Below are 26,794 nucleotides of genomic sequence, written 5' to 3' on the forward strand. Positions count from 1 at the left end.
TCTCAGCGTCCCATCACTGAAATGTTGCTTCAAGGAAGAACTGACCAAGGCAAGCCTTTTAAGGTGCCCAAACCTGGCTGCATGTCAGAACCACTTGGTGGGTTTGTTAAAAATATAGATTCTCAGGCCTGGTCCCAAACCTGCTGGGTTAGAAACTCCAGGGGTGGTACCCAGAAATCTATATTAAGTAATGGGTTCCCCAATTGATGTCGATACACCTAGCCCGACTCCTGTTCAGACACTGGTATTTAGGAACAAAAGTGAACTAAAACTTGGCCCTCCTCTGTGTGTGCTCTCTGATACAGCAAATTCCATTTTTTGGGATCTGTGTCTTCGTCTATGTCCTTTTCAAGTGCAGTTGCTCTGGGGAGTATCTGTCATCAGTCTTACACAGAAAGGGAAAGCAGACATAGAAAAGGAAGTTTGCTGCTCCCTCCTAGTGCACCTCAAGCCTAATTCCACGCTCCAGTTCCCTCTGGGCAGAGTTTGATGGCTGTTGCTAACAACAGACGTTCTTAGTTCCACAGCTATGCTTCTGGGGAGTAAACACTTTAGTTACATGTGTTACACAAGTCCTACTCGCACTATCTTTTAATAAGGTTACTGGCACTTGAAGGACAAAAATTTTTTAGGTACAACAGATTTATATTATATATCATTACCTTTTGTCTCCAAAGATTCAAAAAAAAAAAAGCAGTTAGAGTGTAAGTGGGGGCTACAGCCAGCAAGACTGATGGTCCTTCCCTATGTCACTCTGCCACCGTTTGAGGCTCTGGTCCTGGCTGTCCCTCCATCTGAAATATTTGCTCATTCAAAAACATGACCACAGTCCTTCCAGCAACAGGCCAACAGCTCTGCTTTCCCAGACACACACACAGAGGTCTCATCACACGATGCTTTGGCTTGGTGAAGGCTGCAAGTGGCTCAGCTTCCTCCTAACTTGAGCTGAGGGTGTTTGTTACTACAGGTGGCCCTGGCAGCTGCTGCTGTCCAACCTCGGCCAAAGTCCTGGTGGAGGTTCGTCTTGGGTGAGCACTGTCTATGTGTGGTCGCTTGATTTCGACTTCTCTGGGAGTGGACGTGTCCAACTCTTGAATGGCTAGAGGGCCACACGGCACATGTGCTGGGGTCGATGAAATGCTTACGAAGTGGGTGTGCTGAAGTCTGTAGTATGTCTGGATGTGAAATAAAGAATTTCTGCTAAGCAGAACTTTCACATTTCCAGGACTTTCCCAGTGTGCTGGCTCACTCTGGCAGCCTTCCAGAGGAACTTCTGGATTCATTTCTCTACTGAGTTCTCTCCGCAGCCGATCTTGAACTCCTGTGCAGGTGAGGGCACACCGTCCTGCAGGAAATGGAGCTAGAGTGGTTCTCTAAAGGCCAAAAGGGCTCGTCCTATCCTAGAGACATTTTGTATTCTAATAGATCTTTTCCATCTCTAATCACACTAACAATTGAGGAAACTCTGCAAAAGATATGGGAAGAATTTTTTTAAAGCAAAGCAAAAAAAAAAACTTTGCCTTTGAATCATACCATTTCAATTTAAGTTACTCACTAGTCAAGTCTCTTTTTTTATCCATGGTTCACTATGTCACTCCGCATTTCTCTTCCCTCTGTAAATCACTGAAAAGGCAAAGAAGGGAAGAAGCCACGAAATGCATTAAATTTGCAGGCATTTTCTTAAATTAAAAAGCCCTTAAATGTCTCTGAGGTTCCGATTACCATTTTGATTTGAAATGCTATTTTTGCAGCACTTCACAGCAAATAAACAGAAAATTAAGAGAATCTGAACTGTTCAAAGGGCAAGAAGAAACTGACCAGCAGATTCTAACTAAGCAGGGTGCTCTCTCTCCTGCTTGATGAAATGAATCCTCCCCAAGAGTCTCTTTGAGCTCAGATTACTGATCCAGGACAAAGAACTTTCCTCTCCACCTCCAGGCCTTTTATTAATTGAGCTTACTTTGGACCTGTCATTGTGTCCAACAATTTATATCTCCTTTCATCTTCATAACATCTTATGATGAGTTTTTTCCAATTTTCAGATGAGGAAACCTATACTTAGAATTGAAGCAAGTTGCCTCAGGGTAAGGGATAGTGGTCGAATTTGAACCCAGATCTGTCTCTTAAAAAAAAATCCATTCATGCTGTTGAAAAGCTTTAGGATAATCCAAGAGTAAAGCAAGACCAAAAGTCTTAGACAAAAAGATTCCCAAGGCTTCCCTTAGCATATCTGGAGGCCCCATGTCAGCCAGGGACCTAATCTGCTAGTCCTGTGTATAGAGAGGAGAAATGCTGAAATTGGAAGCAATTTAGAATCTCTCCCTTAATATAGTGAATTCTGTATGATGTAGAGGCCCCCAAATACTCATTTTTTGAGAGTCTTGCAGCATTTCTACAAGGATCTCCTTAAAGAGAGGGTCAGATCTCTTCAGGTTGAAGATTGAAATTGCTAAGGAAGGGAGAAGCAACAATCAGGGCCAGCCCAGAGGGACAGAGGAAGGGGAGGGTAGTGACCTAGAGCAGTGCTTCTCAAACTTGGAGAGTCAGAATCACCTGGGAACCTGACAGAAACACAAAGGCCCAGGTCTTACCCACGTCAGCAGGCCTGGTTCTCTACATCCTTTATTAGCTCTCCAAGAGATTCTGATGCACACCAGAGTTTGAACACTACTGTCTAAGCAGTGATCCTCAAACTTGAACATGCATGTGAATCATCTGGGGATTTAGTAAATCTGGGTGGGGTCTAAGATTGTACGTTTTGAACAAGTGTTCTGGTGATGCTGATGAATAGCAAGGTCTAAGAGTGATGGTTTTCAAGCATTTTTTTAAAAAAAGTATTGCGTCTCTTTCTCTAACAAAATCTTAGGGAAGGGACTTCCCTGGCGGTCCAGTGGTTAGGACTCTATGCTCCCAATGCAGGGGGCACGGGTTCAATCCCTGGTTGGGGAACTAAGATCCTGCATGCCATGTGGCGCGGCCAACAACAACAACAAAACAAAATCTTAGGGAAGACCAGAATACAATACACCACTCCTCACCTCTTAGGGGCCCCCAAGACACTTCTACTACCCCTCTATGGCTCAGGGGAAACACTGATTTAAAATGGCCATAATACTGGAAATAGTTTCCAAGAATGCAGACCCAGGCCCATGTACATTTCACTGAAGACCAGGGCTTACGGTCATTAGTACTTTGGGAGGTTTTTTGGTTTTTTTGCAGTGCACGGGCCTCTCACTGTTGTGGCCTCTCCCGTTGCAGAGCACAGGCTCCAGACGCGCAGGCTCAGCGGCCATGGCTCATGGGCCCAGCCGCTCCGCGGCATGCGGGATCCTCCCAGACCGGGGCACGAACCTGCGTCCCCTGCATTGGCAGGCGGACTCTCAACCACTGCGCCACCAGGGAAGCCCCCTTTGGGAGTTTTTTAAAGTAATTTTTTATAATTTAGAGCTTTCCTCACAGTTTTTTTTTAAACATCTTTATTGGAGTATAATTGCTTTACAGTGTTGTGTTAGTTTCTGCTGTATAACAAAGTGAAATCAAAAAGAGAAAAACAAAACCTGTATGCTAACACAGTTTGTTTTTAATAAGCCAGGTCTGTTTCCCTGTAGTCACTGGAAACAGAAACTCTTTAAAAATTAATAGGGATTATTCTTATTTCAGACCTGCAGGTGGGGCAAGAATTAGAAAGCATGAGTCCTGCTGTGCTCAGAGAAGTAGTAGACTGGGAGAGGAAATAGAGAACAGGCAGCACAGAGAAGCATGTGTCCTGCCAGTGGAAGGAAGTTTCGGAGGGGAGCTGGCCCAGGCTGGGAGGCTGTCTGGTGGGCTTTACTGGTAGGAAGGCTTCATTTCCACCCACACTCTCTGAAGTCAGCCATGTCTGATTGTGTGTATGTGTATGTGTGTTTACGTGTCCCATCTGTACTTTGGGGTTGATAATATTCCCTGGGGGTTTTCCCACGACCCCAAATCAAGCAGGCCTCCTAGAAAATTCCTCGTGAAGCAGTACATGCTACTTACTGGGTCAGCACACACAGCTCTGTGTGGTCATCTCCATGGCCCCAGCCAAGAGTAGCCTCTGTGGGGCACCCCGAATAGCCTAGACAGGATCAGCCATGAGAACACCTGAGTGGCAGTGAGGGTTATCTTTACTCCAGCTGCCCTTTCAGCACCCCTTTTCCTCTGCTGGCCATGTCCACCCATACAAACTGGAAGCAGACATCCTAGCTCTCTGCAGGCTGTTGACAGATTCCAACAGCTGACTACTAAAGTGAGGTTAGGGACTTCCCTGGTGGTGCAGTGGTTAAGAATCCACCTGCCAATGCAGGGGACACGGGTTCGAGCCCTGGTCTGGGAAGATCCCACATGCCACAGAGCAATTAAGCCCCTGAGCCACAACTACTGAGCCCATGTGCCACAGCTACTGAAGTCCGGGTGCCTAGAGCCCGTGCTCTGCAACAAGAGAAGCCACTGCAATGAGAAGCCCGTGCACCGAAATGAAGAGTAGCCCCCGCTCACGACAACTAGAGAAAGCTCATGTGCAGCAACGAAGACCCAACGCAGTCAAAAATTAATTAATTAAAAAAAAATAGTGAGGTCAGACCAGCAGTATTGGCGTCACCAGCATCACCCGGACCTTGTTTGTAGTGCAAAGTCTCAGATCTTTCCTACACCTACCAAATCAGAAGCTGGTTTTAACAAGGCCCCAGGTGATTCGGATGCACAATAAGGTTTGAGAAGGTCTGCTCTAAAGCAGCAGTTCTTAGCTTTGGCTACACTTTAGAATCACCCAAAGAGCTTTTAGAAACCCTGATGCCCAGACTTTACCCCAAACCAATTAAATCAGATTTTGGGGGGGATAAAGCTCAGGCATCAATTACTCTCAAGCTCTCAAAGTGACTCAGTGTATAGCAGGGTTGGAAACCACTATCTGAAGTGAGGGATGAAGCGGCTGCCTCTCTGAAACATATTTACATTTTCCTGTGGGACCCTGGAATACTGAAAAAATTTCAGAATCCAAAGGAGTTCATCTCCACTGGTGGAATCTGAGGGGAGACAATCTAATAGGGGAGAAAATGTTATGTGAGAGGAGAGCAAGGACCCCTCGCATCACAGAAAGAAAGCATTTGCCTTTCTAATTGAAGTCAGCTTTCTTTTTAATATTAGGGCTGCATGAGCCTTTGTTGTTGTTTTTTTTAATTTGTTTTTATTTATTTTGGCTGCACCAGGTCTTAGTTGTGGCACACAGGATCTTTGTTGCAGCATGCAGACTTCATTGTGGCATGCACGCAGGATCCAGTTCCCCCACCAGGGATCAAACCTGGGCTCCCTGCATTGGGAGTGCAGAGTCTTACCCATTGAGCCACCAGGGAAGTCCCTGAAGAGTCAGCTTTGATCCTGACTTAAGTCACCTTAAAGAGCAACAAAAAAATTCCTTTCTATTGTATCCATGAGAAAAATGACTTACCCATTCCAAGTGTACTTCCAGAGCAGGTTACTGTAATAAATAAAAACACAAGCATTTAAAATTTATTTATTTATTTATTTATTTTATTATTATTATTTTTTTTTGTGGTACGCAGGCCTCTCACTGTTGTGGCTTCTCCCGTTGTGGAGCACAGGCTCCAAACACGCAGGCTCAGCAGCCATGGCTCACAGGCCCAGCCGCTCCACGGCATGTGGGATCTTCCCGGACCAGGGCACGAACCCGCGTCCCCTGCATCAGCAGGCGGACCCTCAACCACTGCGCCACCAGGGAAGCCCTAAAATATATTTATTGATGTATTTGAGATGGTGAAGATATAATTTAAGAAAGAATAATAGGAAAGTGAACCAAAGAATGAGTAAGAATCAACTTAGGGGATAAGAGAAGGAGATACCTGCTAACAGTATGAACTTGGACAAGTTACTTGACTTTTCTGTGCCTCAGTTTATCTGTTAAGTGGTAAGAATAAGAATGCCAGCCTCGGACTTCCCTGGTGGCACAGTGGTTAAGAATCCACCTGCCAGTGCAGGGGACACAGGTTCAAGCGCTGGTCCGGGAAGATCCCACATGCCACGGAGCAACTAAACCCGTGCGCCACAACTACTGAGCCTGTGCTCTAGAGCCCACGAGCCACAACTACTGAAGCCCGCGCACCTAGAGCCCATGCTCCGCAACAAGAGAAGCCACCGTAATGAGAATCCTGCGCACCGCAACAAAGAGTAGCCCCTGCTTGCCGCAACTAGAGAAAGCCCACACACAGCAACGAAGACCCAATGCAGCCAAATAAATAAATTAATTTAAAAAAATAACCTCATAGGGTTGTTATAAGGGTCAACTGAGTTAATACATGTAAAGCCCTTAGAATAGTGTCTGGCACACAACACTCAATAAATATTAGTCATTATTATTATTTACAGTATCACCCTAATTACAGGATTAAGGCATCATTGATATTGGAGAAAACACACACACACACACACACACACACACCAAAAAACAAAACCAAAAACCTTCCCCCAGATGCATGGTTTTTACTAGGGAGACAGAGCAAAGGTAGATTCCTTAACTTGAGTCTAGACACCCAACCTTTACTAAAGTGAAATGGCTACAGGCTTGAGATAACACCCCACCAAAGGTATTAGAGTTCCAACTAACAAACTGTCAGAGGAATGACTCTCTAAGGGTTGAATTGTGAATATGAAGTAGGAGAAAGAACAAAGACTTCCATCACTCACTTACTGGCTGTATAATCATAGACAAACACATACACTCTTTTATTCATTCCTTTTAAAATTTAAAATGTATTGGGCAACAGTTACATGCAAAGTACTGAGAGTCCAAGAGATTACCGTTTAGCAGAAATAACACACATTCAACTCACAGTAATATGGTGCGGTGAAGATGATAAGAGTGAGGTGGAGTCATAAAGGAGGGAGATGAACTCAGACTATGAGAACTGGAGAAGACTTCAGAGAGGAGGGGGAGTTTGGGCTGGTGGAGTTCCCTTGGTTGAGGTGGGGTGGAAATCCAGGCAAAGAGAGGAGTGCTGCATTACCTCAGAAACATGATGTGCCATGGTATGTGTGTGTGGCAAGGGCAGATGTGTGTGAATTGTCCCATGTGACTAGACTAGAGAATGGAGTCTTCTCAGGAGAGATGTTGTGGAATGAACCTAGAATTGTACTGTCCAATACAGTAGCCACTTACCACATGTAGCTATGAGCATTCCAAATGTGGCTATTCTGAACTGAGATGTGCTGTATTAAATAAATGCACACAAGATTTTGAAGACTTAGTATAGAAAAAATATATAAAGTTTTTATATTGATATATAAATTTTTTATATTGATTCCATGTTGAAAAGTAGAATACTTTGGATTAAAATTAACTATATAAAAATATATAAATATACTATTAAATTAATTGCACCTATTTCTTTTTACCTTTTTAACATGGCTACTAGGAAATTAAAAAATTTCAAACTTGCATTAAATTTCTATTGGATAGGGCTTCCCTGGTGGCGCAGTGGTTGAGAGTCCGCCTGCCGATGCAGGGGACACGAGTTCGTGCCCCGGTCCGGGAAGATCCTACATGCCGTGGAGCGGCTGGGCCTGTGAGCCATGGCCGCTGGGCCTGTGCGTCCGGAGCCTGTGCTCCGCAATGGGAGAGGCCACAGCAGTGAGAGGCCCGCGTACCGCAAAAAAAAAAAAAAAAAAAAAAAAATTCTATTGGATAGTGCAAGTGTAGAAAGACAGATGGGGGACAGATTGTAAAGGACCTTAAATACCATGCTCAGAGGATTGAATTTTATTCTATGGGGCAATAGAAAATTTCTGAGGATTTTGAAGCATGAAAGAAAGACAGTTGGGTCAGTGTCCTAGAATGACAACTCTAGCAATAGTATGAAGACTGGCAAGAGGGCAGGAGGACAGGACTGGTGTAGTAGCATAGGGGAGAGGTAGTAAGATCCTGAAATATTGAAGTAGCTATAGGAATGAAGAGAAGAAGTTGGATTTAGAAACCATCATGGAGTGAACAGGACAGGGCTGGGAGACTACTAAAACATGGAGGGTGAGGGAGAGGGAAGCTGACTCCTGGGTTTTCAGCTTGAGTACTTGAAACAAGGATGACAGGAGATCAAAAACTGCAGAAGATCAGAAATTCCTTTTGGCCTTGAGGAGTTGAAATGCCTGGGTCATATCTCTAAGTAGAGATAACACATTTCCATATGGATTTAGGGGTCAGAAGAAGAGAGGGGTTGTAGGTAGAGATTTGGGAGCCTCTGAGTCTCAGTTTGCTCATTTATATATTGGAGATAATAAAATCTGATGAACCTACCTCATAGAGTTATTTTGAGCATTCAGTGAAATATTGAATATGAAAATGCTTGATAAATTTCAAAACATTATGCAAATATAGTGAAGTATTGTTGTTGATCTATACGCTCTTCTTCCTAAGAGCTCATCCTCAGCCCAACGACCTATTCTTGGCCCTTCCCATAGGGCCATGCTTTGGACCAGCTTGTCCTCTGGACAAGATAATGAAAAAGCAAGGAATCAGAGCATGACAACCAAGGACAGCAAGAACACCCCCTGAAGAGGACCTGGCCTGGTTCCATCACCAGGAGCCATCTTGAACCTTCTTGTCACCAACCCATAATTGGAAATTTTAGATTCTGGTTATTAGTAAATTTCTGAGCCAATATTTATTCCTCTTCTTGTGTTGACCTGCAAAGTTCTAGGGCTTCATCATCTCTTCATTTTATTTTATTTTAGAAATATATGAAAAATACATGACTATGCCCTGGGCAAGGTAGCAGAACGTGTTGGAATACAGAGCAGGAGAATTGCTAATGTTTTTCTGCCAGCTCTGGTGAGATGGCAGTGGCTGACATTCGTGCATTTTGTGATCACAGACTGTCTGCCCACTCATATTTCCAAACCTAGCTTATGATTTATAAATTTGTTTTTTTCTGATTCTCCAACTCTCCCTCACTCATAAGTCTGAATCTGTGCAAATAAAGATTCAAGTCTCTTATTTCAAACATTCAGGTGGTTTGTCATTATCTCTAACACTATGTTACAAACCTATCCCCAAATCTCAAAGCAGAAAATCATGTTAAATCTGCTTTACTGTTTAAGCAGCAAACATCTGGTCCTTTTTCTGAAGGAGAAAAGAGAGAGAGGGATGAGAGGAGTGTCTCCATATCAAGTAATAATAAAGCATCACAATTCCAAAGAAGCTTGGGGTCCCCAGTAGCCAGAATCTGCCTGCAGGATGTACAAAATGTCATGCCCTCTTTGACCTTCCTACATAGCAAATAAGTGTGATTGTTCTGAGTCTTAATTCACAGATTGAGTTGAGGGCTAGTTTTAAATAAAGGGTCATAATTTGCCCTACCTGAATATATTTTTTTTGGACAGAAAGTAAGCTTCAGTCCTGTCTCAGCAACTGGGGAGACCATCACGGTATATACATCCCCGCAGGGTATCTCGGTGATATCGCAGAAACTGAGGCCAGCACTTGGGGCACACGTGAAAATGCCTTTGGAACCATAGAGGTCAGTGCTGTAATTGGAAGAGCCCTTGGAGGCCTGCCAGTAGATCCGGATGCCATTAGGGCCCAGCCTATATAATTTCACCCCCAAAGGGCAGCAGGAACCTGAAGGATAAAACAAACAAAAACAAACACATCACTATTCCACCATCACCACAAACCTGGCCTTTGTTACTATGGGGAAACAACATAAGTAACCTACTCAATAATAAATGATTAGAGCCAGATTTGAGGGAGTATTCAAGTTCCTTCTGTGATGGGTCACATGATTAGAAATCCACGTGTGAGAGTGAGGTGGGGCATGAGTTTTTAATAGAGAACAATGGTGAGGCCAAAAGTCCACGCTTGGCAGATGTGTATTGTATATGACTCAAACTTTATGAGTCAAATGCACAGAATTCTTGTCAAGATCCCTCATAATGCCCTATTTTCATATGATTTTAGTGGGATTCAATTTAAATATAATTAAGTGCATTCAGCATTAACTGAAAAGACCTATTTTGCTGAGCTGAGTAGCATGATGCCTGTCGCTGGCCCACTCTTCATCCACGTTAGCTGACTGGGTACTTTTCCTTTCTCTTTTCCTGAATACCTTGAGCAGGCCACATATTAGGTGTCAAATGGTGGATTCCTCAGTAACTAAAATAAAAATGTTATTGTATAATAATAAAAAAATTCAGTTACAGATAGACTTTGATTTATTCTTTTTTTAAAAAAAAAAAGGTTTTTTAGGTGTGAAGGTAAGCAATGGGCCATATTTCCAGAACTGGATATCAAGGTGAGAAATTAGGCAGCAAACCTAATGAAAGCTAATGGGCCAAAAGGAATGATAATCCAGCTTATGTATGTGTAGCACATTTTAAATGCTTTCATATCATGATGATTCCTATTTCTCTTACCAATGAGGAAATGGAATCAGAGAATAAGATAACGCAGTTCAGCTTAAGAAGCCAGGTCTTTAAACTCCTAGTTAAAGACTCACTCTATTACCTTTGGGATGCCAAAATTATATTTCAACTCTCCCACCCCATACCTTGGGACAGATACAGCTAACTGGTCATCGTACTCTCTCCCATTAAGCCTGAGAAGCATCCTTAGAAGATTTTTTCAAAACAGTTCTCCAAGCAGCCACTTCAGTGGACTAGAATCACACCAGAGAAATCTTATTTGCTAACCCTGTACCACTCCCTACTTCTCCCGCTATTTCCTAGTGGCTTGGTCTTTGTGAAGAACAAGATGCAATACTGTGCTCTGTTAACCTGTTGAAATAAGAAACCATAGAAGAAGCTGGAGTGGTTTAGAAGAGTGAGGTAGTAGCATAAGAAGAAGAAGAAAGAAAAATTCAAGCCAAATAGAATGTGTGATCTAAATGCTTTCTGAAAACTCTGCCAGACTGAGTTACTCTGTGCTGCAGGTAGCTGGGTCATATAAAAACCTATCCTTCTTTCAGAAAAAGTACACCTGAACCTTGTTACCAGGCGAGTTAATTCACCAACTACCAACAGAAGCCTCTGAACCTTTGAGGTCCTAAGTCAAGAGGAAAACTGTAAACATTTTAGAAAGTAATCTGAACTTACCATGCAAGCTCGGTGGAGATGCAGCATCTTTTAAAATGAGATGGAAAGGCTATGTCTGGATCTATAATAGTCAAAGTCCTTGTTGATACTCTAGAGCTAGAGGTTAGAATTCACTTACTCGAGGAATAACTTTGGTAGCCACAGTCCGCAGTCAACCCAGTGGCACTAATTGCTTTTAATGCCACTGTGTAATTGATGCCGCATGTGATGCATCCCAGGAGGCAGTGGTTTTGATGGGTGTGACACTTAGACTGTCCAGTGTGTGACTCCAGAACTGTCACATAGGTTTGGGCGCCGGTCCCAACAGTCCAGCTCACGTTGATTACCGATTGTGTGACCTGAGTTACTGTCAGCCTGGCTGGACAGCATGGCACTTAAATGAGGAAAGAGAAAAAACTGGGGATTTATTTCCAGTGAGGGTTATTTGTGAAAACTAACCAAGTATGGTATTTTGCCTGTGTTTCATTCAATATCCTAAATTTCTCAAACCTTCGACTGTTAATCAAAACGTCCTTAATAACTATAAATGGAATATAACCTTTAAAAATTGTGAATCACTATATTGTAACTTCTATAATATTGTACCTCAACTATACTTCAATAAAAAGATAAATTAAAAAAAACTTTAAAAATTTTCTTTTGTTGGGCAGCCCTGGTGGTGCAGTGGTTGAGAGTCCGCCTGCCAATGCAGGGGACATGGGTTCGTGCCCCAGTCCGGGAGGATCCCACATGCCGCGGAGCAGCTGGGCCCATGAGCCATGGCCGCTGAGCCTGCGCGTCTGGAGCCTGTGCTCCACAACGGGAGAGGCCACAACGGTGAGAGGCCTGCGTACTGCAAAAAAAAAAAAATTGTCTTTTGTTAAGTAAAATCTCATTCCCTCTGATACGTTATTTAACATCACTGTATATAGCAGGTGCTTTCCCCAAGAACGCAGTGCAATGACTGGCTATGGGTAATGTGAGATTCTCCCCAATTTTTTTCAGAATAAGAAAGAAACCCTTTGTTGTTCTCCAACTTTAACAATTCCAACTGCAAATTTTAAAGCAATGGTTGCATTCACCTTTTCTCCTAGTATATCTTACATTTGCAATGAAATGTATTTTGCCTTTCTCATGCATTTCATAGTACATAGCTGATATAAAAGCTCAAAATATTCTCAGCCACCTAAGAGTACCACAACCAATTCTCAACTTTTCAAAGATCCATTATACAGGATATAGAATATCTGGAATCTTCCTGCGTATTTGGCATTGTCTCTGTTCTGCTGCTCTTTACGTTTCAACTTATCTAGTCTAAAGTGCCATCTATCGTTGTATATAAGAGAAAATAACGTCCAAAGGCTTTAAGTAATTTGCTAAATTTCATTCACACACAATGCTATGAAGCAATAGCAGCTTTCGTTTATCATGCTCTTACTGTGCATCAGGCACTCTAAGTGCTCTTCAGCATAAATAACGTAATATTCACAGCCACCCGATAAAGCCATTATCCCCTTCTAGCAATTAGGAAACTGAAACTCAGAAAGCATTTTGTAGAGAAAGATTTGAAAGGGCTGAACCAAAGAAATAAACAATAAACTAGCTCATTTGGTCACTTGTTAGTTGTTTTGGTAGATTGTGTCACGGGGGAATACGAATTCAAATAAATGTTTTTGCAGAGTCAATGTATTCCTCCTTTGATGTTGGTATTTGAATATATTAGAGCCTTCAGATGATACTTTTAAAGAACGTGTGTGAAAGTTTTCTAAGACTGGGGCTCTTTGAAAGGCCTCTCTGAGTTTAAGGTATTTCTATCACACTTAGGGTAAATCAAATAAGAAAGTTCATGTCCTAAAACAATTCCTAAGGACCCCATTGAAGTAGAGGTGCAGGCTGTGGTTGCTACATACCCGTTTCTAAGGGCACACTGTAGCTGGGCAGGCTCCGTCCTGCTGGTGTTTCAGCCACAGCGGTGACGGAGAACACTGAGGCACAGGGCAAGCCCCACAAGGTGCAGGACTCTCCCGTGCTGCTGCACCGGTACAGCCCTTTCTCTCCCTGGGCAGTCACCGTGTAAGTGGCCTCATCATTAGTGGATCGCCAGTACACGTTAATCATGGAAAAGGCATCCTTCGAAACATTTTTGATTTCAGGGCTGCAAGGAGCTAAGAGATTTTAGATTATGAATTGAAACAGTCAGAATCAAAAACATCACACGTGGGCTTCCCTGGTGGCGCAGTGGTTGAGAGTCCGCCTGCCGATGCAGGGGACGCGGGTTCATGCCCCGGTCCGGGAAGATCCCACATGCCGCAGAGCGGCTGGGCCCGTGAGCCATGGCCGCTGAGCCTGCGCATCCGGAGCCTGTGCTCCGCAACGGGAGAGGCCACAACAGTGAGAGGCCTGCGTACCGCAAAACAAAAAAAAACAAAAAAACAAAAATATCACACATGCCATTTGGTCTAAAACTGACCTTTCCCCCGCAAACGAGATCATTACTTTCGACCATACCATGCATGTAGGGCAAATTCATACAGCCTTTGTGTGGAAACCTTGTTGACGTTGACGTATGGTATTGGGTTCCCATAGCTTCGGACTAATTGGAAAATGTTAGGGAGCCATTTGAACTCCAATAGCGAAAGTAATTAGGACAAACATTTGTGGTCTTAACCTTCATAGTGTGAATACAGGCAGGCGCCCCAAAGGTAGGAGGAAGTGAATGGCTGAGGTAATCTCTAGCAAAACCTTCCACTCTCCTCATGGTCTTCTCTTTCCTTTTTGTCCTCTTTCCCTCTTCCACCTTCTCTTCTGCCTCTCCTTAGTAAGACAGGGGCTCTCAGGGTCACCACAACAGGGTGGCTAATGGCAGTTAGCCTTTTTACCGAATGCCCTTCCTGAGGGACATAGGTGGGGCGAGCCGTTCAGAATCAGTGAATGAAATCTTCTCTGTATCATACCTGTGGTTATAAATCGGGAAGTACATGACGTATTGCTGCCCCGGACTTCACTGAAGGAAAACACCGTGATGTTGTACTTGGTGTCACACTCTAGAGCAGAAAGGGTGCAAGCCGGAACAGTGTCATTGCATTCAACCACGCTGAACCCATCTACAGCCTTGGTTTCATAAAGTTCGGCACCACGGACGGGAGACCAGACGATCTCTACTCTGTCACTGGACACCAACACAGGGTTAATGTCACCAGGACAACACGGGGCTGAGAGCAGGAGCAGAGAGAGAGCGAAGGTCAGTACAGGAGCCATGTTGTCAGAGTGGCACTGAGTCCTGGCGTCTCTGTGCCCAGAGCCTCTGCACTACCCTCCTAAGTCACTGCAACAATCTCCTACAGGTCTGTCCAGCTCCAGTCCTGGCCTAACACCCACTACTTAGAGGATGCCTTCTCTATGCATGACATTCAAGGTTATTACAAGCTCTACCCAGTCGATATGTCCAGCTGCCCCTCCCCATCCCCTGCCTCACCAGACCCCTCAATTCTCACACGCGCTTTTATTTCCCTATGCCTCAAAGATTGTGTTCGTGCTACTGGAATGCGGTTCCCTTCTTCTGCCTGACAAAATCATGTTTAGTTTAACTTTAGATCCTATCCGTCTTTCCAGACACTAAACTAGATAAAACTAGAGGGCGGAGGAGGGGAAGAAGCATTGTATTAGCAGATTTTAGAAGAGGCCCTACACTACCTCACAGACAAATTCTGACAAGTGTCTAACTCACATGGGGTTTCTCTGGAATGCTCTTGCCCCACCTACATTCCATCGTCCTTAAAGATCCAGTTCAAGGCCAGTCCCTCTGGAAGACCCTCCTGTGCTCTTGAGACCTTACTGATAGTCTCTGACTCTAAATTCCAAAGGCACCAATTATTTGATTCCTTCATCTTGGTAAAAACGTAGGGGCCTAGGTTCGATCCCTGGTCAGGGAACTAGATCCCACAAGAATGCCACAACTAAGAGTTCACATGCCACGACTAAGGAGCCCTCCTGCTGCAACTAAGACCGGGTGCAACCAAATAAATAAATAAATAAATATTAAAAATATATTATATCCCAGCTAGTATTGTTATTTATATAATTATATTATAGTATTCTTGTTTGTAAATATAGTTAATTAATTTTGTCACTCACTCCATTCATTCTTTAAAAATCGAGCATCTCCCATATGCCAGTCATACTATGATAAGCATTCAGGATGAGAGATAAATAAAATACAATCCCTGCCCTTTGAAGACCCAAGCCTAGTGGAGAATAATAGTAACAATAATAATGATGCTAATAAAAATATTTGCATTGTGCTTTTCTCATATACAAAGACCTTTTCATATTCATGTTCTCATTATTATTTGTCCCATTTTGCAGTAGCAGATACTAAGGAACTTAGCAAGGTAGGCATCATTATTCCCATTTTGCGAATGAGTTGGTGGTCAAGTTAGGACTTAAACCCAGGTGTCCTACTCCAAAGCCCTCCACACCTTGTAGAATCTTTGCCATTGCATCCCTGTTTTCTGGGCTTGCAGAAAGAGTGAACTCTGAGACCTAAGGATCACCTCCCCTTCAGCCTCCAGCACAGGGCTGAACACTGAGTAGATCTTGGTGGAGGGTTCAACTTTTCAGAGTAAGCTTGAGTAACAACATTCTTTCCCTTCTTTTCACCCCTAAACCTTGCATTCTTATTAAGCTTGAGTCCACGAAGTCCAAATTCCCTAGTCTGGAAAGGATGTGAAAGAAGAGATTCACTTTCCATTCTTGGCCCTAGAATGGCTCCCAGGTGGTCTAGGTAAGTCAATAAGTGCAATGGATGATCCATTCTGCTGTTGAGTTTAGTGAACTCAGAACTCAACTCCCTTTACAAACATCAAGTGCAACTCACCTGTGGTATAATTAAACACATCACCCAAAGGACTCTGTCCTGCCTTGTTATAGGCAAAAACACTAATAAAGTAAGTGAAGCCACACTCAGATAAGAAATTGCACTGGGTGAGGGAGGTGTTGCAGTGTACTTCCAAGCCATCGTCATTCTTCACAAAGGCCACATAGTAATCACCCAGATGCACGTTGGACCAAGCCACAGACAGGTGGCCAGGGGGATCTTCTTGGATTGTCACCCTTCCAGGTGCACAAGCAACTAGGAAATGATAAATAATAAACAGTTGTGAGAGTACTGCAAGAGATTTTCTTTGCATCTTTGCATAGTAGCTCTTCACTAAATGTTAGTTCTCATCCCCAAAACACACAGATATTTCTAAATTGAAGCATAGACCTCCACATATGTATGTCTTTATCTCTTTGATGAGAATGAAAGTGGGAAGATATCTAAACACATATTCCAAACTATAGACATTCCATCTTTATCGTAAAAGAATAGCTCCCACCAGGCCTAGGTCTGTGAAACATGATGTAAATAAGAGACCACTATCTGTACTGCACAGCTAGAGTTGTGTAACACTCAAACTGGATCTTAGAATATTTACAACTTTACAAATGCAAAAGAAAATAAACTAATTAGTGAAAGGAATAGGAACCAGGTTTCCTAATTTTCAGTGTTTTTTCCAATGCACGAGATCTGGTTTCACTATCAACATTATTCAAACTCATCAGAAAGTACAACTCAACACTTTCATTTAGACCAGGCTTTCGTTTTTGCTTGTTCTAGAGTGTTCTGGAACATTGTCATGTGATTATTTGTTTCCCTAATGGTAGTCACTTTGGCTTACCAACCCCCCAGTGATCTCACTCTTGTTTACATACCAGTTTTCAGGGTCACTGCTGAAATTGATCTGCTAGATCCGGCATCATTAGTTGCTAAAACTGAAATCAGGTACTTGGTTCCATACTGGAGAGAGGAGATGGTGCAGGAACTGAAAGTCGTACTACAGCTCAGCCTGGAAGAGTCACTCAAAGCCATCACGGTATAGTTGAAAGCTCCTTCTGTCGGTGCCCATGAAACAGATGCCTTCAGAGAACCGCTATCAAAAGAGACTTGAATGTTGGCAGGAGCACGAGGACCTACATTTTTGAGAAACAATTAAGATTTTTGCAGTAACCTCAAGAACCCAAGTAAGATTTGACCTAACAATATTGCAGAGCTTGGAGGATGGAGTACTCCAATCATATGATACTTGCAAGTGTACAAAGCATAAAATTGAGATTTAGGGTACCTGAGAACTGGTAACACATCTCCCATTAACTATGCAAACTCATAACTAGCTATATGACTTCAGCTATGTTATTTAATCTTTTTGTTATTTATTTATTTATTTTTCTCATCTGTAAAACAGATCCTAGCACATATAGGTACTAAGTAAACATCTTGAATAAATGAATGAGTGAACGTACAATTTGATAAGTGATACAAATAATTAAATGAAATTATAAATGTGAAGGGCTAAGAGGGTCATGTGGGTATGTTATCAAGTGGTAGGTCAAATATTCTCTTATAGATTGATAAAGTTAAACAGATTAGTTTCAACAACATTCCTTCTTTACTTTTGACACACGCTAAGACATATAAGAGCTTTTAGGTCACAGCTGCTTACAGACGAGCAGACGTTCTATTCTAAATCAAAGGGAAAAAAGGAAAGTATCAAGTGTGATGGTCACACAGGAAGGCAGTTTTTTAGCATCTCCAAAATGATTTCCTCTGCATTCTTAGAAATATGCCTTCCTTTCCTCAGGCTTATCCTCCTAAAACAGCTTGAGGCCCTCAATAAATGTTTGTGGAGAGAAAGAATGAGTGAATGTCTTGGAAGAGGCCCAGAGACACTGGTTTGTCATAGACATCCTGACTCACCAGGCCCATCATGAATCACCTTAGGGCCACCTTGCTCTGATTTCTACCTGGAGAAGTAATATAAAAGGCAAACCCTTCACTTCTCCCTACATTTCTGCTTCGGCCTATAGACAATGGGGCTTCCACTCCCCTCCAAAGTAGGAACTGTTGGAGAGAACATTTCTGGTTTCTTTCCACTTTCTCCTTGGTTCTCCCCAAGAGATGAAACAGCTAATCTGGTTGGTGAGTCCGGCATCTACTAGGCCATATTGTCAGAGGATGACTCACTCTGCCTCAAGAGAAGGAAAAATCTCTCTCCTTCCCTCTCTCTCCATCTCATTCTTTTGGCTCAGAGCAGCAGCTCAGTTTGGGCATCTAGTTACCATGCAGTAGGATGCCCTGGTCAGGTATCCCTGCAATGGGGATTGTGAGAACACACACCATGCATCAGCTTCTCAGCCTATAGCAGGAGGAGAGGTGGTAGGAAGCCCCTCGTTGACCTCAGGCCCAAACTGAGGACTTTGGGAAATATATCTGAAATATTGATTCCCACCACAGCACAAAGTGCCATAACAGGAAGTTTGTTTTTTTTTTGTTGCTGTGCCTCTAGAGCAATGCCAGCTGAAAGTTGGGACACACTCATTAAATGTCTGCTGAATAAATTCTTGTTTGGTCCAGTTCCTTTTGTCTCTACTCTTGGTCTGAACCTATGAAGGGACAAGAGGTGACTGGTAAACCTAATAAGAATTATCTCCTGCTGTGTGATATTGAACATGTAAGGTGAAAATAAGTTGGCTTTGGGGGGGGGGTGCCATGCTCTGTGCGCTCTGAGCAGCATTTCTTTACACATGCCATAAGCATTTAAACCACCGAGGAGGAATTATCAAGACACTATAAATAAGCTCATAATAAATTTAAATAGCTGCTGCCAGCTGCTCTGTACTTATCACTTAACGCTGCCCTCAGTGACTGCAGTGCACAGCCTTTCTCATTAATCAAAAAGGAGAAGGTTGGGACTGAGCTGCGAAGTCCTTACCTGTTCTCTGATTGCAGGTGGAGTCATCCCCAGGTGTTCCGCTGGCATTCCACGCATAGGCCTTTATGGTGTAGAGAGTCCCAGCGTCTAAACTGGTGAATGTCAAGGAGGTGTTGGTGGTATTTTCTTTCCATATTCTCCCCAAACCATTAGCTCGCATAATGGACACAGAAAATCCGGTTGCCATATATACGGTTTCCCACTGCACAAGAATAGAGTCTGGACTTGGAGAGCTTACTTGTAGAATTGGTGCAGCCAGCACTACAAAGACAAAAACCTGTGCATTTGTGTTATGAAAGTGCAAGAGAGGCTAATTCAAATTTAGGAATAGGTAATTTGAGGTTGATTATCCATATTATAAAAAAATTATTTGCTTTGCAATAGGATTCATGGCAGAGTTCCATTAAACAATGTTATTTAAATGTGTATTAATGACACATTAATGCTGATGACTCAGCAGAGGAAGGGGGAACAGAGAAATTCTAATATTAGGCATACCTTCAACTGGAAATTGGTAAGAAATTAGATAAAACCTCCCTGTAATCATAATATAAATCAATGGGGGGAATGATAGTTTATACTATTTTAACATGCACGCAACCTTTCAGAAATATGCTGAGGTACAACTTTATCAAATCAATTTGTCATGCTGATGACAAACTCTAAATAGTTTTATTTCAAACAAGTCAAAGTGCAGCAAAATCGCTTCTATGTGTTCTTTATTCCACATGGTCTTTATTGATAATTGAGGTTAAAAACAGAAATACCTGGGCTTCCCTGGTGGTGCAGTGGTTGGGAATCCGCCTGCCAATTCAGGGGACACAGGTTCGATCCCTGGTCCAGGAAGATCCCACATGCTGTGGAGCAACTAAGCCCGTGTGCCACAACTACTGAGCCTGCACTCTAGAGCCTGTGAGCCACAACTACTGAGCCCATGTGCCACAACTATTGAAGCCCGCACACGCTAGTGCCCATGCTCTGCAACGAGAAGCCACCGCAATGAGTAGCCTGCTCACCGCAACAAAGAGTAGCCCACGCTCTCCGCAACTAGAGAAAGCCTGCACGCAGCAACAAAGACCCAATGCAGCCAAAAATAAATCAATAAATTTATAAAACAAACAAACAAACAAAATGAAACAGAAATCCCTTTTTCAGAGATTTAAAAGCACGGATGCTTTTAAAGATGCCCAGAAATGGGTTTTATTTTCCAAAGCATCTGGAATTTACATACCACCTCCTCCACAGACATTTGAATTCCAAAAAAAAAGTCACTTGGTGGCTTTCACTTCTGGGCCTTGAATCATAGACATTCACATGACACAAAATTACATCATGCATATGCATCCTCAGTATAATTGATCCAGGTCACAAGCAATTGCTCAACAGAGGATGAGCATCCAGCTACCTGTCTTTGCCTGTTTTGGAGGCGATGCCTGGCTTCTGCCAGCAGGACTGACGGATCTGATGGTGATCAGGTACAAGGTTGCAGCCTTTAGGCCCGTCACAGTGCCTGGGGAACTGGCCACCACGGTTTCAATGACAGCGTTCCCGTCTCTGGCCGTGAGGAGGTAACCGGTGGCCCCTGGCACTGTAGCCCATTCCACAGTGATACTGTTGCTGATTTTTGAATATGCCTGATCGATAGTGGGTATTTTGGGAGCTGAAAGAGATTTTGAAGGTGTACATTTGCTAGGGTACCTATAAGGATTACTTCTTTCATCATTTTACTTTCAAACTAAGTCATTCTCATGTCATCCTTCAGACATAAACCTTGCCCTTGTTTTCCAGATCAAGAAACAAACAAACAAACAAAAAAACAGAGGAAAAGAAAGGCAAAGCTACTCTCCAGAAGAGAGCAAGAAAGCTCAAACTTCTCATTCAGGAATGGGACCTCAAAGAGGTTTTTCCCCGGTTGCCTCTGGGATAATTTGCATTTTTGTACTTTTAAAAGAGTTAACTAAGAGTAAGGCTTCCATTCTGGAGGCTACTCCAGTCTGGCGTTCTGTGAATCCCCAGGCAGGCTTTGTCACGGGTCTCCCCTCCCTGCCCCACCTCTATGCGACGTCTCCAGCAAGGGTCCACCTCCATCCCCCACCTCTGTTGAGGCTGTGATTTCCACGTATGCACTTTGCACATTTTCCAAGTGACATTTAATCTAATGGAGGAAGGGGGAGAATTGAGTTCTTTGTTTCATAATTGAGCGTACTGTCTTTAATATTATCAGAGTGTAACAATTTTCAGATTCTTCTATATAAAATAAAAATAAACTTTATTCTCTCCTTCTCTATCAAAACATCTGTCCCAGCCTAAGAATGACATGCCGGGGTCCCTCCTCACCTGGGCCTGGCCGTGGTTTCCCAGGAGGCCGTGAATGCTTATGTCATGAATTTACACAAGGCATTCCTATACTTTGGGCATGGGGTTGAAGATACAACATGGTAATCAGATTTACTACTCTGCAAAACTCCACGGACTCAAAAATGCCCTGGGTGTAGGAGGTCCAAGTAGAAGAGAAGGTCAAACAAAAATATCTGGGTTTTAGGTTTGAAGCTGGCAATTGGTCTTTTATATTTAATGTACTGCATTTGCTGGGTAAAATCACTATATGCCAAGTTCAAAACTAAAGTGCAAAACAAAACTCTAGGGCAAAGAGGAGAAATAAATACTGTCCAAATGTGTGATTTGCCAGTATCAACTCCCTCCCTCCAACAGAACCCAACCTGCAAAACCCCATGTGCGTGACACAGACAACTTCTCTTTCTGTACCCATAGCCCAGAAAGTTGGCTTTGGCAGCATCTCAGAAATAACCACGCTGCAACAATGAACAAAGAGTCCACTGTGCACTGGCCAGACGTTCCTTGAACATCACCCAGGACTGTCTCCTTTGCCATCAAAAGAAAACTATGATGGTTATAAATGCCGGGGAAAAGTTGCAGGGGCTCATCTTAGCCATTTGCCAGCAGAAGCTGACTCTGCGGGAAGCGCCTATGTCCCCTCCCTGTTGTAGGATAGAAAGCCCCCGCAGGGGTCTCACATTTATCCCTCCTACACACTCATCCCTTTTCTGCTCCCCCAGTTATTTGTTCTCTGTTAATACCTTCTTTCCTCTAACTTTGCGGTGTCTCTCAATCCCTGCTGCTTCCCTTGTCCCCATTGTTCATCTTATCTCCTGTTAAGCAGTCCTGCTCATTGGAATGGACTAATTTCCTGGACAAATGACAACCAAACTAGACATTGTCATGACAGTGCCTTCATGGAGTGGCTTGAAAGGCATCTAAAAGGCTGGCATCACACCGGCTATCTCCCCACAGGCCTGTCAAGGGGCCTGAGGACTCCACAAAATTTGTCATATTGGATTGAGCTGGGAGGGGCACATTTGCCCAGCATAGTAGTACATGAAGCCAGTATCAGCAGGATGGAACGTGGGGTTTCATGATGGGAAAATAGCAAAGGATTTGGATTTCAGAATGCTGGTTTTGAGCCCTGGCTCTGCCATTTACTTCTGTCTATGAACACGTACGGGTGATTTAACCTCTTCTAGTCTCAGTTTTCTTCCTTGAGTATATGGAATATTAATAATTCCTACATCTTGGAGTTTACTTTGAAATGTAAAATACTTACATCTTAAGATGGTAAAGATTAAGTAAAATAGTGAATGTAAGGGCACATTGAAAGGTAGGAAGGGTTAGTGTGTGTGTGTGTGTGTGTGTGTGAACCACAACGAGCAATTTTGGGGTTTGGAAAAGCCAGACTGCATGGCACTGCCATGGAGGGGGTGCTGCCAGGGAAGGTGGGATTATGGAGACTCTGGGGTAAGCACAGGCTGGAGAGACAGATTGCCTGTTTACACATGGTTCTAGAGCAGGATCTGACCAGTAACAGCAATGAAAAAGGATCAACACCTCTGTACTATGTTTCCCTTAAAGAGATGAGAAGATTGAGCAGGACGTGTAAGTCTTCATAAATTAGCAGCGGTTCTTCACTCTTTCTTTGTTCTGTATTTGGCCCGCTTAATGCACTGATGAAAGAGAAAAATTTATTCCCTAGATTTGCAATCAACCACTCTGGTTAGTCAAAAATGAAACGCTTTGATTCACAGCATCTGTGCATTCTACCAACTCAGAGATCTAAATTAGCCCATGTGGTCCCAGTGGCCAGACACAGATAAACAGCCGATGTCAGAGCCCAAAAAGAATCAGAATACACACACCCCAAATGAAACCTCCTATACAGTATCAATAAAACACATCACATCTATTGAAAAGACAGGATGAATCAATTAACAGCATCACCAGTATATCAGTCTGCCCCATTCTCTCTCTCAAATAGTGTGGGTAATGTGGGACTAAAAAGAGGCCTGTTCTGAGGGCTCAGTGTGTCCTGTGGTCCTGGAACCCTCTAAGAGACAGCAGAACTAGATTTTGTCCAATCGAAGGGCCACTGATTTTTTAAAAATCACTTTGTTTATGGCCAAATAGTCCTTCTCACAGCTTCCTGGTCAATCCTGAAGGTGTCTCAAGAATAAGTGAGTAAGAATAAAGCATGAAATAATAATTTTTAAAAACCTATTGTATAAGCACGGATTTTATGGCTCAGCCAAAAATCTATATCAAACATTTTAATTGCCTTATTTACATTTCCTTTTCTGTGGTATATACAAAACAATAAATAATATTTGTTCTTATTTGTGCTGAATTAGTAAGAGAGTTTATTGGTGATATAATTGATATTATATGGTTCCTTCAGGTAATCTAAATTCCATTGAACATAAGTTTCCATTCTAGGGACTTAAATTTCTAGAATGTATGAGCCAGGAGAGGCCTGTAGAGAAATTAGCCTTGCCTTCAGTCATTTATTCAAGAAAAATGGTGATAAAATCTCTTAAAAGAAAGGCTTTTTCCAGCTCTGGACTTTCATTGTTTATATTTTAAGGCTGCAATATTAGAAGTATAAAATCTTTTTTATTAGAGAATCTAATCTTTTCATTAGAGAATCTTTTATTAGAGCATCTTTTATTAGAGAATTTTGATCAAAACTGTTTCTAGTTTTCTCCTCTAATTCCTTAGAAGACAAATAAGAAAAGTTATATAAATTAGTCTCTTCACTAAAATTTTGTTTCTTTGACTAGAATGATGATCATTGTAATACTTTACTAATGGTTAACCGTGTTTGAGAAAAATCTATGACTGCATGACTCTATACATCTCAGTCCTCAAGAAGAATATATTATGAGGATGTATCTTTAAATTTTGATCCATGTATTTGTCTTACCAGTTACACTCACAGTGTGAGTGCTCAGAAAATGTTGAATATTTTTCCTGATATAGCCTTTATATTTCAGGGTAGCCCAGGAATTAACAATGGAAATTAAAATCAAATATGGGGAGGGTAAACTTGCATTTCAGAGAATGTTACCTGTTTTTGTTGAAACAACCTGGAAAAAGGAAAGTTTAGAATATTAGAACCATAAAGAAAAACACCATTTGGGGAAATGTAAAACCTAAATCAGAGCAGTAATATACTTAGCACAACATGTTTATACATAATGTGAGCAATCTTCCAATCCACACACAGTATTTATTTGCACAAATTATTTTCCAGCACTCAAATCTACCACAAAGCAATCCTAAATAAAATTGAGAGGATGGAGAGAGATCACATTACTGTTTCATTTTTCTCCCTGAATCTGCCTATTGAACTAAGTCAGTAGCTGCTGATGGATTTTTCAGAAATCTTTGTTCTTAAAACATAATGATATTCTTGTTTTCTTTCACTAGTAAATTGCATTAAATTTCAAACACACAAACATATACAATCTTGGTATGTCTCCAAAGTATTTTGATTTCCATCTCCCCACCCCTGAGGCCCTCAAAAAAAGAGAAAGATATTGAATGTATCTTTTTTCCCCCTAAATCATTGCAGGTAGGTCGGAATGGTGAACTCACCATTTTAAGGCAGATAAGACTGAATCCAATCACAGACAAACATTTCACCTGTCCACCAGCCATCCTGTTGGACTGAGCACTCACAGGGCACACAACAAAGTGGGCAGGGTCCTCTTAGGTCCCCAGGTGGGCAGCACTGTTTGTCGCTGGGATGTGGGGCTGTGATTCTGGGAACAGACCCCGGGAAGTAGCTCCTCCCCTTCTGTGTGGAGCTGACCTGTAACTAGGGGCACCTGGAGACTGGCAGGTACAGGTATTGCAAAGACTGAAAAGAAAGAAGAGAGTGGAAGAAAGCTATGCCAAGCGGGTCAAAATGCTACTGTAACATGGGTTTCAAGGTGATGTGTAGAATGCTCCCCTTTTCTATTAAAAATTCTTTTCTAAATAAAAATTTTATGAAGCTGTATAGAAATTATTGACATAGTGAAATGATCCTTTTAAACTTGGGGATCCTGACCAGTTTTATTTGTTCTTTTTCACCTTTATTTGTTGTTCTTATTGTTGTTTCAGTACAAAGTGATCGGTTCTGCTGTCGGCTGGTGCGGAGGGATTGGGGGCATGTTGTTTAAGGGTACAAACTTAAAACTAGTAGATAAAAAGTTCTGGGAATCTAACGTACAACATAGTGATTATAGTTAACAATATCGTACTATAAACTTCAAAGTTGCTAAGAGACTAAATCTTAACTGTTCTCAACACAAAGAAGAAATGATAATTATGTGATGCGATAGAGATGTTAGCTAATGCTACTGTAGTCATATTACAATATATAAATGTATCAAAGTAACACTTGTACACCTCAAACTTATGCCTCAAACTTGACAGTGTTATGTGTCAATTACATTCAAGAAAGGAAGGAAGGAGGGAGAAGGGAGGGAGGGAGGGGGAAAGGAAGAAAGAAAGGGAAAGGGCAGTAGCATGTCCCTGTGCTGAGAAAGACAGTGAGAGGTCCTTAATGAGCACACTAAATCCATCCATCCCCAGTACCTCCCTGCCATTTACAAAAGGGATTACAAAAGTGGGGAGGAAGCATATGCTCATTATCTGAATTATTGTAGTGGTTTCATGTGTGTATACATATGTCAAAACATTGAGTTTATATTATAAATATGTGTAGTTTATGATATGTCAGTTTCACACCACTAAAGTTGTTTAAAAAAATCAGTCTAACTCAGTGCTCTAAGATCCTTCTACTAAACCACTCTGTCTTCTATGAGTTGACTACTATGAATTCAAGGCATTTTCATTTGTGCATTTAACAAGTATATATGAAGTACCTACTGTATACCAGGCATTGTTCTGGACACTGGGGATATAAACATAAGCAAACCAGAGCTCTGTGCTCCTGGAACACACACTCTAGCAGAGGAAGGCCAAAAGAAGCAGCTAACGTTAGAACTATCTAATGTCAGGTGTTGCTAAATGTTATGAAGAAAAATAAAGCAGAGTAACAGGAGAGAATATTGAGGGAGAGTTTAGTTTGTATACTATGGTCAGAGAGGACTTCTCCAGCAATGAGGTGCTTGAGCATGGGCATCAGGGAAGTGAGGATGAGTCCCTTGGAAACCTAGGAAAAGAGCATGCCAGGCAGAGGGAAGAGGAAGGGCAAAGGCCCTGAAGAGCAAGAGGGCTTGGCCAGAGCAATGTGAGCACTCACACTCCCTTCCTGCCAGAGTGTTTGTGGCTGACTCTCTAGCTGAGTCTTTCTCAGGCTTGCCCTTAACTAAGAGCTGCCTTGCTCAAAGTCACACCCTCTTCCCTGGGGTGCCCACATCTAAAGACTGGGAGATGAACAAATATAGTTTCGCTTTGCCTGATTTCAGGAGGGGAGAGCTGAATGGTGCACTATGGCATCTACCAGGGTCGGGGGAGGGTGAGACTAGAGAGGTGCCTAGGGAGCAAAATTTAAGGAGGCCCCACTCTCAGGTTCACACAAACCC

General features: G+C 42.5%; 1 protein-coding gene across 1 annotated transcript; it reads right to left on the reverse strand.

Annotated features, from left to right (window-relative positions):
- Positions 1-1,591: 1,591 nt before the first annotated feature.
- FNDC7 (fibronectin type III domain containing 7) lies at positions 1,592-24,917 on the reverse strand (the record flags this gene model as incomplete). Its single annotated transcript, XM_081258663.1, has 12 exons — positions 1,592-1,623; positions 5,468-5,497; positions 9,386-9,646; positions 11,237-11,491; positions 13,008-13,262; positions 14,052-14,309; positions 15,974-16,228; positions 16,852-17,109; positions 18,909-19,169; positions 20,314-20,568; positions 24,325-24,343; positions 24,855-24,917. The coding sequence occupies 12 exons, from the start codon at positions 24,915-24,917 to the stop codon at positions 1,592-1,594; spliced, it is 2,202 nt and encodes a 733-aa protein (XP_081114789.1).
- Between the last annotated feature and the right edge of the window lie 1,877 nt (positions 24,918-26,794).

Source organism: Mesoplodon bidens (genome assembly GCF_964165515.1).
Source record: "Mesoplodon bidens genome assembly, chromosome: 2".
Taxonomy (NCBI): Eukaryota; Metazoa; Chordata; class Mammalia; order Artiodactyla; family Ziphiidae; genus Mesoplodon; species Mesoplodon bidens.